The 17,266-nt window shown below is 36.3% G+C and overlaps 1 protein-coding gene across 1 annotated transcript in view; it reads left to right on the top strand.

The window, feature by feature from the left end:
* EIF3H (eukaryotic translation initiation factor 3 subunit H) overlaps positions 1–17,266 on the top strand; it is an 88,360-nt gene that overhangs the window by 11,041 nt on the left and 60,053 nt on the right. The window contains exon 2 of the mRNA XM_052787324.1: positions 10,651–10,807. Within this exon, the coding sequence (XP_052643284.1) occupies positions 10,651–10,807 (157 nt within the window). The remainder of the gene's footprint in view (positions 1–10,650; positions 10,808–17,266) is intronic.

Here is a 17,266-nt window from a genome sequence, read left to right as displayed (position 1 = left end):
TTTTAGGCTTGTATAGTAAGTATTCTTGTTAGCATTTTGTAATTTCAAATTCAATAATCTAAATAATAATCTAAATCAAGATAATCAAACAATAATCTAAAATCAAGAGTGCAAAACATGATATAACTTATTTGACTTTGATAATGTCTTTTGTAACATGCATACACAAGGTTATTTAGGAGTAAGCATGGGAATATTCTTGAATGACTTGTATGTGGATACTTATTTCAGATAAGCATTTTATTAATTTCTTTTGGCTTGATCTAATTTTAAAGTTAATAGAGAGGCTTATTTACTCACTGGAGTTTGAAGATGCACCTGTATTTTGCTGTATGCGTGAAATAACAGGTTAATTCTCTTTTACAAATATTTGGTCTTTTGCTGGAAAAGGAGGGTTAGGATGTTGCTTTGAGCATATAAGGCTTGTCAGTCTCTGCCTTTGTCCTGCGTAAACATTGTATCCTGCTTTGCAGTCCATTTGCTGCGCATCCTTCCCATTCCATGGAGACCCATATCTGTGCAGTATGCAATATACATACCTATTTTTGTTAAGCAAGTGTAGTGCCCATTTGGTGTTTAGGATCTTGGAATGTAGGTCACTTCTTGTCAATGTTTGTTTGTTTGTTTTTTTTCTTTTTTTAATGAGTATCTGAGGAAAATAAGCAATCTCATTGACAAAATTCTTCATTAACATAGGGCTGAGTTTTGAGCACTTCAGACTCAGTTATTTTTTACTATTACATTATTATCAATGCAAAAAATTAACTGTTTTAAAGCTTTTTAAACTTTAGATGACATATAGGGTACTACTGCAGCTATCATATCACTTTTGGGGAACAACCTGAAAGCCATACTGCCTTATCTATTGGTGCTCTCAGTGGTAAAATTAGAATGGTTGTTTTTAATCTCACTGTTACAGTAGCTGTTATTAGAAATGGAGCTCTTATGGAAGTGGCCATGTTCAGATGGTTATACAAAGGCAAGTCTTACCTCTATCTGAAAGATGGGGAAGGTGAAGCTTACCAGCAATAGCTGACTTTCATGTTTTTTTCCTCAATTTTATACTTTAAGTCAGCAGGAAAACTGATACTCAGTCCAGGCTCATTCTCTGGATTGCACTACCTGTTACTAGGAGGATCTGTCTCTGTTGCAGCCCCTTAGCACATAACCAAGCATTTGCCAAAAACGATAAGTGCTTGAATGTGGAAAAAATTGTTGCACAAAAGGTTATAAGTTATTTAAATGACATGGAAATCATGTCCAGTAGGGATTTTACTGGTTACTTGGAAGCATCTGTTGAATGCATATGGAAGTCATGATTTTTAGACACACCCTTAAATAGTATATGTATTCCAGTTCTGTTGTGCAGGGTATGGTCTTTGAAAAAGATCAGTAGTCTCAGATCAGCCCCGACTCCCTCATCCCCATCTAGTTATGTCCTATTTTACTAATTTTTGAAGGTCAAATAGATAATGGGAAGTGTCTTGCAGTTTTTCTTCAGCTTCAAAATGATAACAGTTTGGCACAATCTGATTAAAAAAATTGGCTGTTTAAATAAAATTTACTACTGCTGCTTTTGGCTGTCATCTTTAAATCTTTTTATAGGAATCTGCTAGAAGTTGGTGCTGAAGAGAAAACCTTTTACTTGCAAATACACTACTAGCTCAATAAGCACTGAATATTTGAATGATGGTGATTCACTAATACACAGAACATACTTATTGACTGTATGTTGAAGTATAAGTGTAAGGCTCTGGTGTATCGAGCGGAAAATGTTGAAACTGTGCCTGCCTGTACTGCTTCTATATAATTTCCATATGTGTGCTCTAGAGGAGTATATTCATCAGCTTTCATTCTTGAAATTATGGTTAGCTATTGAATTCATTAAAAATAATAAATATAAATTGTATTGGCAATTTACAAAAATTGCCTAAAGTACTGAATGTTTTCAAAAGATTTGAGTTTGGTGAGGTTTGTGAAATAGGAGGAATAATACACTAAGTAGTCCTGGGGAAATGCTCTGTCCCACTTGTAACTAGCAGAATTTTGGACGTTAATCTTATTACAGCACTATCACTGCCTCCTAACAGTGTGCTAATAACATCTAATGCCCTGCTGCTCACACGATTGAAATCCTGGGGCTGCCTTACAGAAATGTTTCTACAAGGAAGTGATTCTGCAGTGCCTGTGGCCCTGATGGTTTCCATGGGAATGAGCATGAATCCATGTACTGTGAAATGTGTTATGAAACTTTGTATTGCGGAGAAATACATTATACCAGTGTGTGAACAGGGTAATGGAGAATTTAAATACACAAATGTAATGGTGCATTTTTTACTTACATTGAGGCAATATTTGAAGTGTACTAAGGGCTTGTGAACAATCATGGAGATGGTTGTTAACCTGAACTGTTGTGCAGTCTAAAAAAAACAATGGAAGAGTAGCGGGACAAAAATGGGGAAGAGATTGGTCTTTTTGGTAAAACACGCCTTGATCAACATTCAGTATTTTTCTGTTTTAATAAACTTTGCTTTTCTCCACTGTTGAATGACTTCGTTTGGTGCACTGCAATTTGTGTTTAACTTCTTCCCTTTCCAAGAACAAGCAGCTCGCTTGAACATGAGTAAATGAATGACTTAAACAGATGTTTCATGGTACCTACCAGACACTAGCTGATTAACGTTAAGTTCCTGACAGAGTCAAGGAAAACCACAACCTATGAAAAACCAATGGGCCTCTAACCAAAACCCAGTAATCTCCCCTTCTAATGTTGTATTTGTACAGAAACAGGCTTAGTGTCTGTACTATTTCAGTTCTTCAGGCTGAATTCCACCTACCTATTTATGTCAGTAGCAAAATCTTTTTCATTTTATATTTTAGATACTTACCAGTTTTAGTTCTAGGTATTAAACTAATGATTTATTTCATGTTCTGTGTCTGGTTTTATATAAAATCAGTGATTTTTATAATTTGGAGTAGCTTTTTTTTTTAAAGGCTTTATTTATTTATTTATTTAATCCCTACAGCTTTTGAAATGTTCCAGTGATAGAATGAGTGAGAAGCTAACCCATGTGTACAGCAGCTGGGTGTGCTTCCAGTAAGTGCGATGTAAATCACTTGGCAATATACGTAGTGAGCCTGGACTTGCACTGTGTGAACGACCAGCTTTGCTGGAAAACTGGAACTGCTGGAAGGTGCAGGCAGGGTGTATTGCTGTAGAGGAAGGCCCTGTTCTTGTTAGACTGGGTTTCCCTCTTGCTTGAAGGGAAGTTCTAGAGCTCTTGAATTGCAGCAGTTTGGAAGTAGCTCTTCTTAAAGAGAGAAATAACAGAACAACTGAAAGAGCTGATACTTATGAAGTATTTTGTATGGGGCATTACCTGGTGGTGGCTTAAGCTTTGTATTTAGTTTGCATTGAATATGTTGCTGAGATTCTGTAACTCTGTTACACAGATTATGTGTAAGTGAAAAAGGAACTGAATGTCTACTTTTTCTAGACTGAGCTTCAGGGTAAGCAAGGTACAGCTTTTCCAGCCATGCCCCAAAGAGTGTACATAGCCAGTTAATGTTCAGGAAGGAGTGATAAAATGCTTCTTGGCCTGTCACTGAATTTGAGTTGTGCTCTGAGTTAGCCACTTACTGAGATAAAGTGGCAGGGTATATTCTATCTAGCTTAATGCTATGTATGGATATTGTCAACTTCTTTGTGGTGTTGGAAAAAACAAAACAAAACACAGGAAAGCATTGAGTTAGATTGCTATAAGCACTTTATGAGGCAGGAGGTAATACAGAAAACCATTGAGATCCCTATAATTACAGGGTAGTAGGGTTCTTAAACCAAGTAGAAGTGACTGAAAATACTGATGTTAAATCAATAATCTGTTATGATTTGGGTGGTTTTCTTCAGCCTAACATACATATTGTGGAGCTGCACTCCTATTTGAAGGTTACTGATGTTCCCTTTTGTAGTTAAATTATCTGAAATCTGGAGGTTTACAGACTAAGCAGGTGATATGGTACCAACTGATGTAATAAGTCACCCAGGGAACAAAAAGCTTTGGGTACTTTTCATATGCTTCCTAGTACACAAAAGTATTCAAATAGTACAGAAGCATGTAACATTCCCCCCTGCCTCCCCCCAGAAGCCCTACAGTTCAAGATGGAATATTTTCTATTCCATTTAACATGGATTTCCAAAATGATTTGGTGCTGAGGACCTACATGAGACAAAACCCACAGAATCCTATGATTTATAATTTCTGTGTGAAAATATATGTAGTACCACTGCTGGAGGACCATTTCAGATCAATATGCATTGTTCATAATAGTTGAATTCAGGCTCAGCTCCAGGAAACTTCCACTCTCATGTCAAAAAGGGATTTTGATATTTGCACCTGATCAAGATGGTATGAAATGGTATGCATCATTCTGTTATGCCTCCTATATAATTATGTTTTTAAGCCCCAAATTTCTGTCAAGTTCAGAAATAAGATTTTAACATCTGGTGCTTATTAGCTGTTGAGTGACATAAAACGTAAGCTTACTATTCCAAGGACTGTATTTTTCAAAGGCTTTGTAAATGTTGGTGTTAGGGCTCTAGCCAGTCAAGATAAAGGTAAAAACATTGGGGGACGTTCAAGGCTGCCTGTCTAAAGGACAACTGTTCTACTTGCGAGACAGAACAGTGAGGGCTAAGACTCGTTATTTCTGAACTTGCTGTTCAGAAACTTTTTTTTTAAAGTTACTTTGGTTTTCAGGTCTACTCAGTCTTGTCCTTTTGGCCTTAGATTTTTTGTACAGTATGTTCAGATTAAGTATCTTTCTGATTACTTGTCAGGGAATTAAAATATGGGTTTTTTTGGCCACCAATCATAGTTAGGATTGATTGAAGATATCTGTCAAAACAATTACTTTAGGATGTTGAAGGTCTTAATGGAAAACAATAATGTGTTTTTTTTTTTTTTTTACTTCTCCTGAGATAAAATTAGTCTAACAGTTGTAAGAGCTTTTATTCCAAAGTTAAGCATGAGGAAAAAAAGAATAAATGTTTAGACATTAATCATGTCAGGAATGGTCAAAAAATCAGCACTGTTGAATAAGAGAATCTTGAAAAAGTCAAAAATCTCTGCAGATGATCTAGAACATGCATTTAAGTAAATTCAGGGTTTGATTTTCAGTAGAGATTGTCATGTTTCTCAAGATTAGTATAACATGGAAAATTCAGTTTCACCTCTAATCTTCAGTTCGCCTCATGGCACGATTTTATGTGGTGACAGTCTTGCGTCATGAAGCTTCATATCCAACACCTAAAAGACTAGGGTATCAACCTGTTGATTTTCTGCTTTTGATGCAGTATCTGTCAGACAGTGCTTTCTAGAACATGTTTTTGTGGACTGCACTGATTAGGTTGGAATTTTTTATGTCTGCATGTAAACATCTGTCTCCTTAGTCATCCGGAGGAGAGCGTTAGGTGTATTAGACATATGTTTTCTTACTCTTAACTGTTGCAGTGGTATCTTTAATTTACTTCAGAGTTCCTCTTCTCCTGGCAGGAAAGTTGAGAGACTTTGTTACTGTCTTATCAAGTGGTGCTATAGCCAGGAGACAAATCAGCCCGAGGCAAGTTTTCCCTTGGTCAGCTTCCAGAACTTGTCTTTTGTACGTGTAGCATAAGCACTTATCTGTAGTGTGTAAAAAAAAAAAAAAAAACAAAAAAAAACCCAACAAAAAAAACCCCAAAAAACCCCCAAAACCCCCTCATCTGGAACTACTAAAAAATGTTAACGTTGCCCGTGTTTCACTGTATCTTGCTCTAGTTTTCTTTTCTTTTTTTTCAAATCTTTGTTTAAAAACAAAGCCATTCCATGCTTACCTGAGGATTTCAGAACTGTTTAATTAAATTTAATTTCTGTGTAGCTAATTGCTTAAGTTTCAGTACAATGCAGGTTGTAGATTTGCTTTTGGTGTAGTGTGTGCCGGGGAAACAGGCAGGGCCACTAAATTAGTGTAAAACTTTGTATGTCTTCATCTGGATATTATTAAATAGGTGAACTAACTGTCTTTTTCCAGTGGTACCATATATGCATTTTATGTATGTCAGGTAGATGTCTGAATTTTAGGCATCTCTGATTTTAGCACAATTAAAACTCAATTACATGAGTTGTTGTTAGTCTTGATAGTTGAGATCTATCCATTTACAAAAATACATTAACGATTCTCTCTTCAACTTTGTCTGTGCTAGGATTTTAAATAAAAATGCTCATACTGTAATGCTTAAATGTAAAAGTTCATAGTTTGAGTCTTAAGAAGTCATATGGAGAAGGCTCCATATGTGATACGGATGTGTTCAAAGTATATCAGACACTATTAGTGGTAATAGCTTTCAAGACTCTTTTGCCAAGCCAAATATTGATCGGAGTTTCACTAGTGTTAAATATTGAGAGGATGTGGGTGTTGTGGCACGTTCCCCATCTGATGCCCATGTTGGTTATGGTTGGCTTGAAAACAGCTCCATAACACAGTGTTATTTACACTCCCTCCCCATCTTCTCCCCAGATGCTGGCAGTTGGTGCTACGGGTTGTGCCGACAAAGCTTTCTTGGGTGGGAAAAAATGTTAAGCATTCAAAAAGATTTAAATACTTGATTTAAGACTGTAAATCAGCTTGTTACATCATGTATCCAGTGGGCTAACAGAAGCTCTCTCTTGTTTGATAGTGCATTTGTAAGACACAGCACAGGTACTGGAAATCTGGTTTCAATGTGGTTACTTTCAGCTCTCTGGAACACAATCATAAATGAATCTTCAGTGCTTTGATTTGCTGTTGTCTCTCTTTAGAGAAATACAGAAATGTGCATCTTGGTCATATTCATGTCCTTACAGTGGAATCTTCCCAGGACCCCCCAAAGGCTTACGATACTTCAGCTGGCAGTTCATGTTATAGGTATTTCTGTAATGAGATACAAACTTATGAAATTAGCAATTGTGATGTCAGGATGTAGCCAAAGTTAAAATTTGGCATATACTCCTACAGCTAATTTATGTATCTTTGAAGTTTTTAATAGTTTCAGAATGGTTCTTTTTTTGTAGTATGACTTCATTCTTAACATGTTTGAGCAGTGCTTTGAAGATCTGAAGATTAGAAGCACTGCTGAACGGCAAGCTTTTTTTTTTTTTTTTGGTTAATTGAGGATTAATAGCCATTAAAATCTGACAAGTGGCTACTCCAAGTGATTAAATTGCTTTGGTATTTTGAACACTAAATTTACAAGGCTGGGGGACTCTTGAGTTTTATTTAGGAGTTATTTGTATATCACTTTCTAAAGAGTCTTTGTGTACCTGAATGTTTCTTAGGTACTAATTGTATTTACTAAACCAAGCTGCATACGATTATTGACTTGTGTGTTCAGAGCTATCAGAACTTAGAAATCTGATTTTTTTTTTTTTTTTTTAAACAGTAAGTCAAATTACTTGATACATTTTCTACTTGAGTACACAGCGTTTCCTGGTTGCCCAGCTGCATTGCTTAAATAACAGTAACAGTTGAAATACAGTTTGGTTACTGTTATTTTCACATAGCAGTGGTATAGCAGTGAAGGGTCTAAGGGTATTTAAAAATAATTATAGTTTGTACAAAGAGGCAGTATCTGTTAGTAGATGAATAGGTGGATGGGAATTGTAAGTAGTGTTTCGACAGTGAATCAGCATTGGATGAAAGATGGGTTATACTTGTGTTCATTTAGATTGCTTTTTTTTTTCTGTGTCATTTGGAAAAATTGATTTGTATTTCTCAGTGTGTTGTGTTATTTGCATTATTTATATTAACACTTCTTACATTTATTTTCAGACCAATAAAACTATTCTGATTCTGTTCTGATGCTGCATAAACATAACATCTCATGGCATTGTTGTTTGTATAGTGATCAGCTCATCCTGCTGTATCTAGACTGGCAAACAAATGGAAACAACGTTTTTAATGTTTGAAACTGGTTTTGTTATCACTAAACAAATAGTTCTACTTTACACTTGATGATCTGGTTTTAGTACTGAAACACAAGTTCCAGTGCAATGTTTGCCTCTTGGTCATATGGTAGTATTTTGATGGCAGGTTTTTCAATCCAAGTTTAAGAGCCTGCTATACTAAAGACTTGTGTCTTATGTGCTAAATAAGACTCTCCAGAGCAAAGAACAAAACGAAAACAAGAATCATGTGTCACTGGATGCATTTCTCAGACTTGTTTATTTATCTTTTTATAAATTATTTCAGTAGCTAATGTGTTTTCCAGTGCAGTCATAAACCTGAACTTTTGCAGCTTGCTAGTGGGTGTGAAATTTAAATTAGTGAGTTCATGACCCTCTCTGCTACCTTTCTCAGACTCCGTTAGAAAACAAGCTTGCAGGTAGGCCTAAATTGGGGTCTGTATCTCCCTGGATAATATCTGCTGTGGTCTTCAGGCTGGAGATTGAAAACTGCAGACTCGTGTAATAACTTCATTGTGTATTGGGGTATCTGGTTAGCATTTAAGAGTTTTGAACTCCTAGTTCTATCTCCCTGAAAAATCAGTGATACTCTGTGACAGCCCATGCTCTTTTCATTTGCTGCTGCTTTCTGTGAGCAATTATCATCAGAAATGCTGTGATAAAATTGGCATCGTATCACAAATGCTCCTGGAATGGAATCAGACAGGCAAACAGGATTCACAGTAACAGGGACAGTCAGTATGCATAGAAAACTCAAGAGCAAATGAGCAGAAAAATACCAGAAAAGGTGAAGCTTACAAGATTGTCAGGATGGTGAGAGTAGTTATATTTTATAGTAGGCAGAGAGCCTGCTGTGCTGTAATCTGTCCGGTTAGTTATGGATTCCTTGACTGTGGAAAACAGGGCTTATGGCAAATATATGATAAATCTTAACTTTACTCTAAATGCAAGTTCAATATTATTTATATGCTGGCTCTTTGGTAGGAGACATTAATCTTCTACATCCAGGTGATCTCAAACAGGTGTTTGCTGTACTGCTTTCAGCACTGTTAAATTCTACTTCACTGCCTGCTGATCTTAATTTCCTTCCCATTTTCCCATGAAATGAGATTTATATAACCAAAGTATCTCTTTGTGCTCTGTAGACCTGTTTTAACAAATTGGATAAAAAGGTACAGATTCAAAGGACTTGAGGGACAGATACCAATGTGTATTGGGGTGAAACAGTGTTACCTACCTGTGATTGAGAAGCTTCAATGCAAGTCTATCTAGATGCAAGAGAAAGCACAAGTGAGTGATATTGTGAATAAACAAGGAGCCAGGGGGTGTTAGTCCTGTTTAACACTTATATCTAACTTAGTTGGAAAAAGGTATTTCTTTTCCATTCTCCCCCCACCTCCCCAAAGCAGGCTGTATATGAAGCTCTTGTTTTCCCATTTTACCCCCAGAGGGCAATGTATTTGTAAAGAATTTCTTTTCTAGTCCCCTTTTTCTTCCATTTAAGCTATTTGTGGTGCTTTAATTCATTAATGGTGTTTTTAAAATTGTGACATAAAGTTCTGCTAAACAACCAACGAGAAAGCTAGGGATAAATATATGTTCCTGAAGTATAAATGTAAGCTTAACTGCCTTGTGTGTGTCCGTCCCCCCCCCCCCCCCCCCCCCGAATGTTCACTAAATACCAGTATTTGTACAAAATCTGTTCTTGGCGTGGTTGAGCTGAAATCCATTAGATTAGCCTGTTTGCCAACAGACATTAAAGTAGTATTGCTTTAATGACAACATAGTCATCAGGCATTTTCTGTTGTATTTTGCTTGGATGGATTAGGGTTTAGTGAAATAAAACCCACTTATGCTGGACAAAGCATAAGTTCTTTCAATTCTGTGTTTGTGGTTAGTGTCTTATCTTGTTCTGGTTCTTGTTGTTAAGCATAAAATTTTACTTAAGTGAAAGCTTTTCTAGCAAATGATTGACTATTTTTGAGTGGTTTTGTTCATACTGTTCCAATTTACAGTATCATCTCTTGAGAACTATTCATTGTAGAGTTCAGATTTAGGGAAGGAAGTGAGAATTGTATTAAAAAATATGATGAGTAATTTGTGCTCCTTTTTTTTTCTTTCTTTTATCATTCCTTATTCTTGAATATCCTATGACACATAGTTTACAAAAATATAAATTACTTTATCATCTGAAGTAAAACTGCAATGGGGTGTAATTTTGAAGGTTAATGCAACTGAAATTTGATGCATTTTGTGCCTTTTAAAAAATTCCTACCAGTTTCTGCAGTTACTTTCAAGGTGTTTTGATAGTTTCTTGTGCAGTGTTTCCCTCAGGAGGGAGCTTATTGCCCCTGCAAGATAGCTTTTAACAGTTACAGTAACAAGGTAAAGTAAAAAAGATCAATATTTAATTTTAGAAGGATGTTTCAGAAAATTGGTTTAAAACTGCATTTTGACCATTCATTTAATGGTCTTTTTTATTCTCCTGTAATATTAGGATGGCCTCCAGTTCTTCAACCTGTATTAAAATTGCTGGTGTTTAAGCCAGTAGCTCACTTGGTTTGCAGCTCTAATTTATGCAACAATTCAACAGTTTAAAAATCCCAAATATATAGTTTGAGGATTAAAAAAACCCATTGTATAACATGGCTTTCTTGTCTTTGTGTTGTAGGTTGTGTTAAAGATCATTAAACATTACCAAGAAGAAGGACAGGGCAATGAAGTGGTCCAGGGAGTGCTGCTGGGTCTTGTGGTGGACGACAGACTTGAAATTACAAATTGCTTCCCTTTCCCTCAGCATACAGAAGATGATGCAGACTTCGATGAAGGTAATGGTTACAGTTTTGCAAAACTTTAAGTAAAAAAAAAATAAATCCATATGTGCAAAAAAGGATTTTTTTTTTTTTCCCCCCACAGTGACCAGAAGCTTGTATGTGATCAGAGAGTGTTTTTATTTGACTTGAGGTATCAATGGGTTACTCGCAATGCCATCCTGCATATCCAACTGAAATCTTGTCTATGTAAGGAAAATTATAGGGATAAATACTGTATTATATGGACACTCTTATTTTGGAATAAGACTGTCCACACAGGAAGTCACATAAGTTGCCAGTCTGTAGTTCGTATAGACTTTAAAGTTTTTTATGAAAATGGCTGTGTGTGTATATGTGTATGTATATATACATGCACATTTATGTAGTCAGGCATATAGATTGCATCTCTGTGGATTTATTTGTATGTGTTAAATACTCTTTGAAAGCCTGGAGAGCAGAGCTTTTTAAGTTTAAGAGGCACTGGTTAACTTGAAATCTGGGTGATATTTTTGCTTTTCCAAGTGAGCTAGAGGTAGCATCAGTGGTTTCTATGTGTCTTGGTGTTTCCTTGCTGGTCCTAGTAATGATTTGTTATTGTCGCTGTAAGTCAGTATAATTAATTGGCTTGACACAGAATGGTATAAAATATATAAAGTAAACTCAAAAGGCTTACAATTCTGATCTTGGTTATATATTTCTGTGTGTGTGTATTTAATGATACTAGTAGAAACACTTCTTTGTTAGGGCTTAAAGAGAGACAGTTTAACTTCAAGAGTAACTGAAGAGACAATATAGTCAGAGTAGTTGTGGTTGGAAGCTTGATTCTATCTAATTTTGATAATTCAGTTTCAGCAAGATTACTTAATCTTTAAGTATAAACTGCTTTTTCTTGCTTATAATGAGATTAGATATTATTAAATTAATCTTTTATCTTATTACAAAAGAATGTCGGACCCTGCCTTTAAAACAGAGATGGTTTTAAGAGTTCTTTGCAACTTGGTAAGGTTTCCTAGCTGTTTGTTGCTTCTGTTGTGGGATTATACAATTTGCTATATTTAAAAAAAAAAAAAAAAAAAGGCAGCAGAACACAAGGGGATCTTAATTGGCCTACATTAATATGGTGCTTGACTCAAAACTGTATTTTATTAAAGCCTAAAAGATGTTTTAAAGATTCCTTCTTTTCTGGAGTTCTTCAAAGGATTAGAGTAAAATAAATTTTTAATTGGAGCCCATGCTTCAGTTTTTTTTCTGTAGAGAATGGCTGAATTATTTTCCTGTAGCTGATAGGCAAGCAAGGAGTGAAATAAACTTCTTAGTTTCAGAGATGAATTCATCTCACCTTATGATGACTACCATGCTGAAGCTGTAAGCCTGTGATCTGGTATGCAAGGTTAAACTGTTCTGCTTGGGAGAAACTTCATTCCAAGCAAGTGACTCTTGTTACCAGTCTTTCTTTTTCGCTTTTTAGCAAGTAGGCAATAATCCTGGCATTAAGCAAGGTGCAAAAGGCAATGCTTGTGGAGCTTCCCTCACCTGGATGCCTTAGCTTGTCAACCTCCTGTTCTCATGCTGCAGGCACAGAAAGAAGAGCAAACTCTAGCCAGAGTGGAAAGTGAACCTATCACAGTGACGCTGATGCATGCCTCTAGCAGTGGTAGGGAATTTGTAGCCAGGTCGGGGAGCTTGCCTGTGCTGAACCCTATAAGCCAACCTCAAGAGCCATTTTGTATTGGTTTTTCATCTTCCCTAGCCTCTACTGTATGGGTCACAGAGAGGTTCTCTCTGTATTCTTCTCAGTGAAATACAGTTAAATAGGCTGAACCATTCAGGAAGCGCACAGCACTCATGTTCATTCTGTATTCCCTTTACTTAGGGTCTGTTCAGCCCTTTGACCTATGTGATAGAGGCTAGGAAAGATGAAAACCCAAACAAAATGGCTGTTGAGGTTGCCAGTTTGAATGTTAGGTACCTTTTCAGGCTCTATACAGAGTTGTCTTCTGTCTTGCCAATGTGAAAAACAATAATGTTTTATAAATACTCCTTGTTTGTTTTCCCTGGAGCTGTGTTTCCTTACGCAAGCATCCTGCCAGATTTTCAAAAGATTCTTTTTTCTTCTAGATACAGATACTCCAGCAGAGAAGCCTCTTGTTATATGCCAGAACCTTAAGATCCAGGATGCTAAAACCCAAACCGAACAGGGCACCTCCCTCTGCCCAGGACTTCTGTGTTACATCAGTATCATAACTGGCTTTATTTATTTGCACAAATTCAGGCCCAGAGATACGGAAGGAAAGTATAAGGGTCTTAGAACTTCAGTGCCTCCATCACCCAGAATGATAGTGTTGTTCTCTTTGGTCACAATAACATTGTATTGTCTTTTTCTTCTTCCTTAGTGTTTGGTGCGTTTTGTTTTTTTTTTTTTTGTTCCCCCCCAGTGTAAGATTTGAGAAATAGGAACAATCCTATTGAGATTCCAAGTTTCTGGGCTTGCAGAAAGCATTTCTTAGTGGACTTTGGTCATACTTGATCTTATGTTAATTCAGGGACTGTTGCACTGGCTGAGGGACCACACTACCACAGCTGCCCTTCTCCTGAGGGGAGGAAACAGGGAGCAACCATGATGTGGTTATCTGTTCGCAAACTCCTCATGTGCTATGCTGAGAATTGAATGAATGCACCAAAAAAAGTCATTTCTTCTATATCAGTTTGCAGGAGCTCTAGGAACAGGTCACCTGAAAAATACTCGTTTGCCTTGTGGTCTTGAGGTGATCGTTGTTAAAAGAATTGAGCTTATGTACAGGAGGGTGATATTTGAGCAAACAAACTGTTGGATAATTGGCAAGACACATTTAAGCTAATGTTTTCCTCTTTTAAACTGAGCAAATTAATATAAAACACATTTTTGAGGGTGCTAAGAAAATATCCTTAATTTGAACTTGAAATAGGTATGCATGACATTTTAAGAATCAGTTTGATAAAGATATATTTCTGACTTTTTAGCAACAGCAACCATTTCTTCAGATATGCTTAGATATGCTTTTGTTATGGTGCCATTTTGTCTCTTCCTGCTAATGCCTGAGATAATACTAAGTTTTGACTATTTGATGCAACAGAATTCCTTCAAAAATGAAATTTTTGATTTAAAAAAAAAACATACCCAAACTTGTTCTTCTAGGGCAAGAACATTTTTTAGTGCAGTTTGAATTGGACTATTTCTAGAAATTAGAGAAAACAGGAGAGGTTTTTTTAGCTTTCAGTAATTGTTGTTACAAATCTGGGAGGACTGTCTACCATTTATGAATCCACAGGTGTTTTTCATCTTAGAAAGTTTCTCCTGCAGTGTCATCTTCCTATGATTCTTTTTACAAAGTGTAATTTTTTTTTTTAAGATTTTCCTATCAGGGAAGTCTTAAACACTTAGGTTGGCCTGCTGCAGCACAAGATTTTTGGAGGAGGTGGGGACGGTTCAACCCAGCTCTCTGTGTTAGAAATCTGTAGGTGAAGTTTAGTTGATGATATGTGAGCTAATGGAGGAAAATTGCAGGACGGGTATGTTGTGTCTTCAGCAAAAGATGCTTCAACCTGAATGTTTGATGTTTTGGGGCTGCACTCTGTAGTTCTGGGCAGGCATTTACTTTTCAGATAACTGTTTCCTTATTACTAGTACACTTAAATCCTGGTAGGTATTGAATTTATTTCTCAAAACACAGATCTTTAATTTTAAGGAGATACTTTTCAGTTATGTACATGTACAACCCCTAATCCTGTCGTGTTCCCCCCCCCCCCGGATTCAACTGTTGTTTAGGGAAAATCAGATTTCTGCTCTGAGGATTTTTGGCTTGGGCACTTCTGTGAAATGATGCAGTCAGTACCTCAGCTTGTCTTTGTGAGGGTAGTTTTCTGAGAATTACTTTCACTTCAGGGCACTTCTAAACTTCTGTCTGAGCATAGTTTTGCTTTCTTTCAGCTAAGGTTTACAAAAAAGGTGTAATTCATGAGGTGTATTTTCTTCCTAAGAAATAAATGTATTATTCTTGACTATAAATTGTGTCTCTAAGCGACATGTTAAGTTCAATCCTTTGCACTTCATTGTTTTTATCTTCAGTGCTAGTCGTTGAGTAGCTCTTCTCCCTGTTTAAAGGAAATTTATATTTCTTTCATGGAAAGCAACAGTTAGAAATGTAGTATACATCTTGTAATTCATTATAGATCTTGTGAGACATTATTTTGATAAGGTATTTTGAAACAGATTTTATTTCAACCTGATAGATTTCAGTACCTTACTACAAAGCTGAGATAATAAATTAAGTGCTGTGGTAATTATGCCAATAGAAACTTCAAGACAGTTATATGATTATACATAAAAATAAGTTCTAGAAGGTTGTAACTTTTTCTTCTTTTATAACTATGCAGAGTTTTCATTAGATTCCCTCTGAAATGCTACAGATGAAAAGGTGATGCTGCCTTCTCCCCTCCCCCATCCCCAACGTGATTTTTACTTTCTTACCTGAGAAGGTTGATTTTGTTTTTCAGTTTTCAGGTTAGAAGTATCTAGATGATTAAAGATGCTAGTACCTGTATTTTTCTGTGCTGTAGGTTGTATATAGTTGTATCATCTGTTAGTAACAACTAGAAATAATGTAACACAACATTTCCACAAAAGCACTTACAGTTTTCTTTGTTTGTGGCTTCTGTTTAGCGTCAAACGAATGCAGTTGCATATGGAAAAATGTGTCGTAGCTCTTATATAGTACTTTTTCAGGGTTTTAATTGGCTAGGGGTAGCAGCAGTTCATAACGCTGAGCCTTACCTCCAGTGTTGCCAGTACAGTGACCTGCGACACATGATCCTTGCAGAAGCAGAGGGCTTCAGGTAGCTAAAAGGAACATGCTTAGAAAAGTTAATTTAAGATAAAGCAATGAACTGAATGCATGCTGTTGAACTGTTGCCTACTGCAGTGAGAATGCAGTGAGTGTTGGCTGTGTTAAGGCCCCTCCTGTTTTATTGGAGGACTTGTTCTTGAGGTTGCATTTCTTGAAGTGAAGCCTGTGGTTTGCTACACCGGTTTGACATTATAGGGGCTTCAAGACCGAAGTCTCATGAGCTCTTACGCTTTCCAGCATACTGTGTCTCAGTGCATAGGTGTGATGGTGTTTGGTGGACTGTTTTGCCTTTTTAAAAAGCATCTTAATAAAAAAGGCTACTGTCTTCTAGAGTTTTGTTTTTTTTTTCTTTTATGAAGTTAATAGTGTAGCTCCACAAACAGCCTTGTGAGTACAACCGGAGAGGTAGTATGAACCCCTAAGGTGCTTGAAACTCCTGTATGGTCAAACCAGAATCTCCCAGACAGTATGTATATACCTATAGGAACCAAATAGACTCTGTGAAGGTTGATTTCTTTTGCTAGTATTGCTGTAGAAGTCCTGATGTCATTAAATCACAGCCCTCTAGCTGTGTTGATCCATCTGCTTTCTCTGAAAGCTTCTATCAAGGCTAAATTTTGTCAGTTTTTCTTGTGAAAACAACTTCCAGTTATTCCCATTTTAAATCTGCTAGTATTGTAACTCAAAGGTTTGTCATTGTAGTCATATCTCTTATTTCTCTTACACTGTTGCAGGACAGAACTTGAGCATGTTGTAACTGTGCTCTGAACAGGCAGATGCAATTTTAGCTGACAATTTTTTTTCTGTTTTTTTTGTTTAGGGTTATTCTCTTTAGGTATAACAGTTGGCAAAAAGAGAAGTTCTTGTGTTGTCTTTTACTGTAAGAAAATTGAATGTTTATGAAATGAAGACATACAGTTATATGAAATTTAAGTTTTTATTTCACTAAGGACAGGAACAGATGACCCAAAAGCTCCTAAATTACAGCCTTGGTTCTCGCTCCAGTTGTAGAGCATTTATCTGAATTCCTCAACCGTGTTTTTCGTAAGTTCCTATAGTAATTTAGGAAGAAAGCTATACTATGTAAATGTTGACTTTTCAATTACTAAGTGCTGGCAAAAGCCCATCGGGTTTGTGCATGCATTTATGAAGTTTCACTTTGTGCTCTATGTAAAAAGGTTATTGAATTTTAAGCTGGATTTTTTTCTTTATCATTTGAGTGTAAAGAACTCATGAAATAGTCTGTAGACTTGGTAAGGATTAATTTATATAAGGAATTCAGATGATTATGACAGAGGGTGGATGGTCAGTTGTTAAACATGCAAAACAGTCTCATCTAGTCTTTCATATTGTGGATTTTTTTTTTGTGGGTTGCCAGAACTGATACCGGATTATACTGATTAACAGAGAGGTTGGTTATTAGGTGTGCTTAATTGCCATGTAATAAGATGTATCATATGATCAAGGTTCTTTAATAAAGCTGCTAATCACACCTGAGTTATTTTATACTTTACCTGTCACTAAGTGCGAGTTCTTGATTTGTTTCCTAAAAGGAAACTAATATTGACACTGTTTGGTAATTGTAATGGTT

This window comes from Harpia harpyja, chromosome 5 (assembly GCF_026419915.1).
Source record: "Harpia harpyja isolate bHarHar1 chromosome 5, bHarHar1 primary haplotype, whole genome shotgun sequence".
NCBI lineage: Eukaryota > Metazoa > Chordata > Aves > Accipitriformes > Accipitridae > Harpia > Harpia harpyja.
Note: the sequence above shows the minus strand (reverse complement) of the source record. Positions and strands in the feature narration are given on the sequence as shown.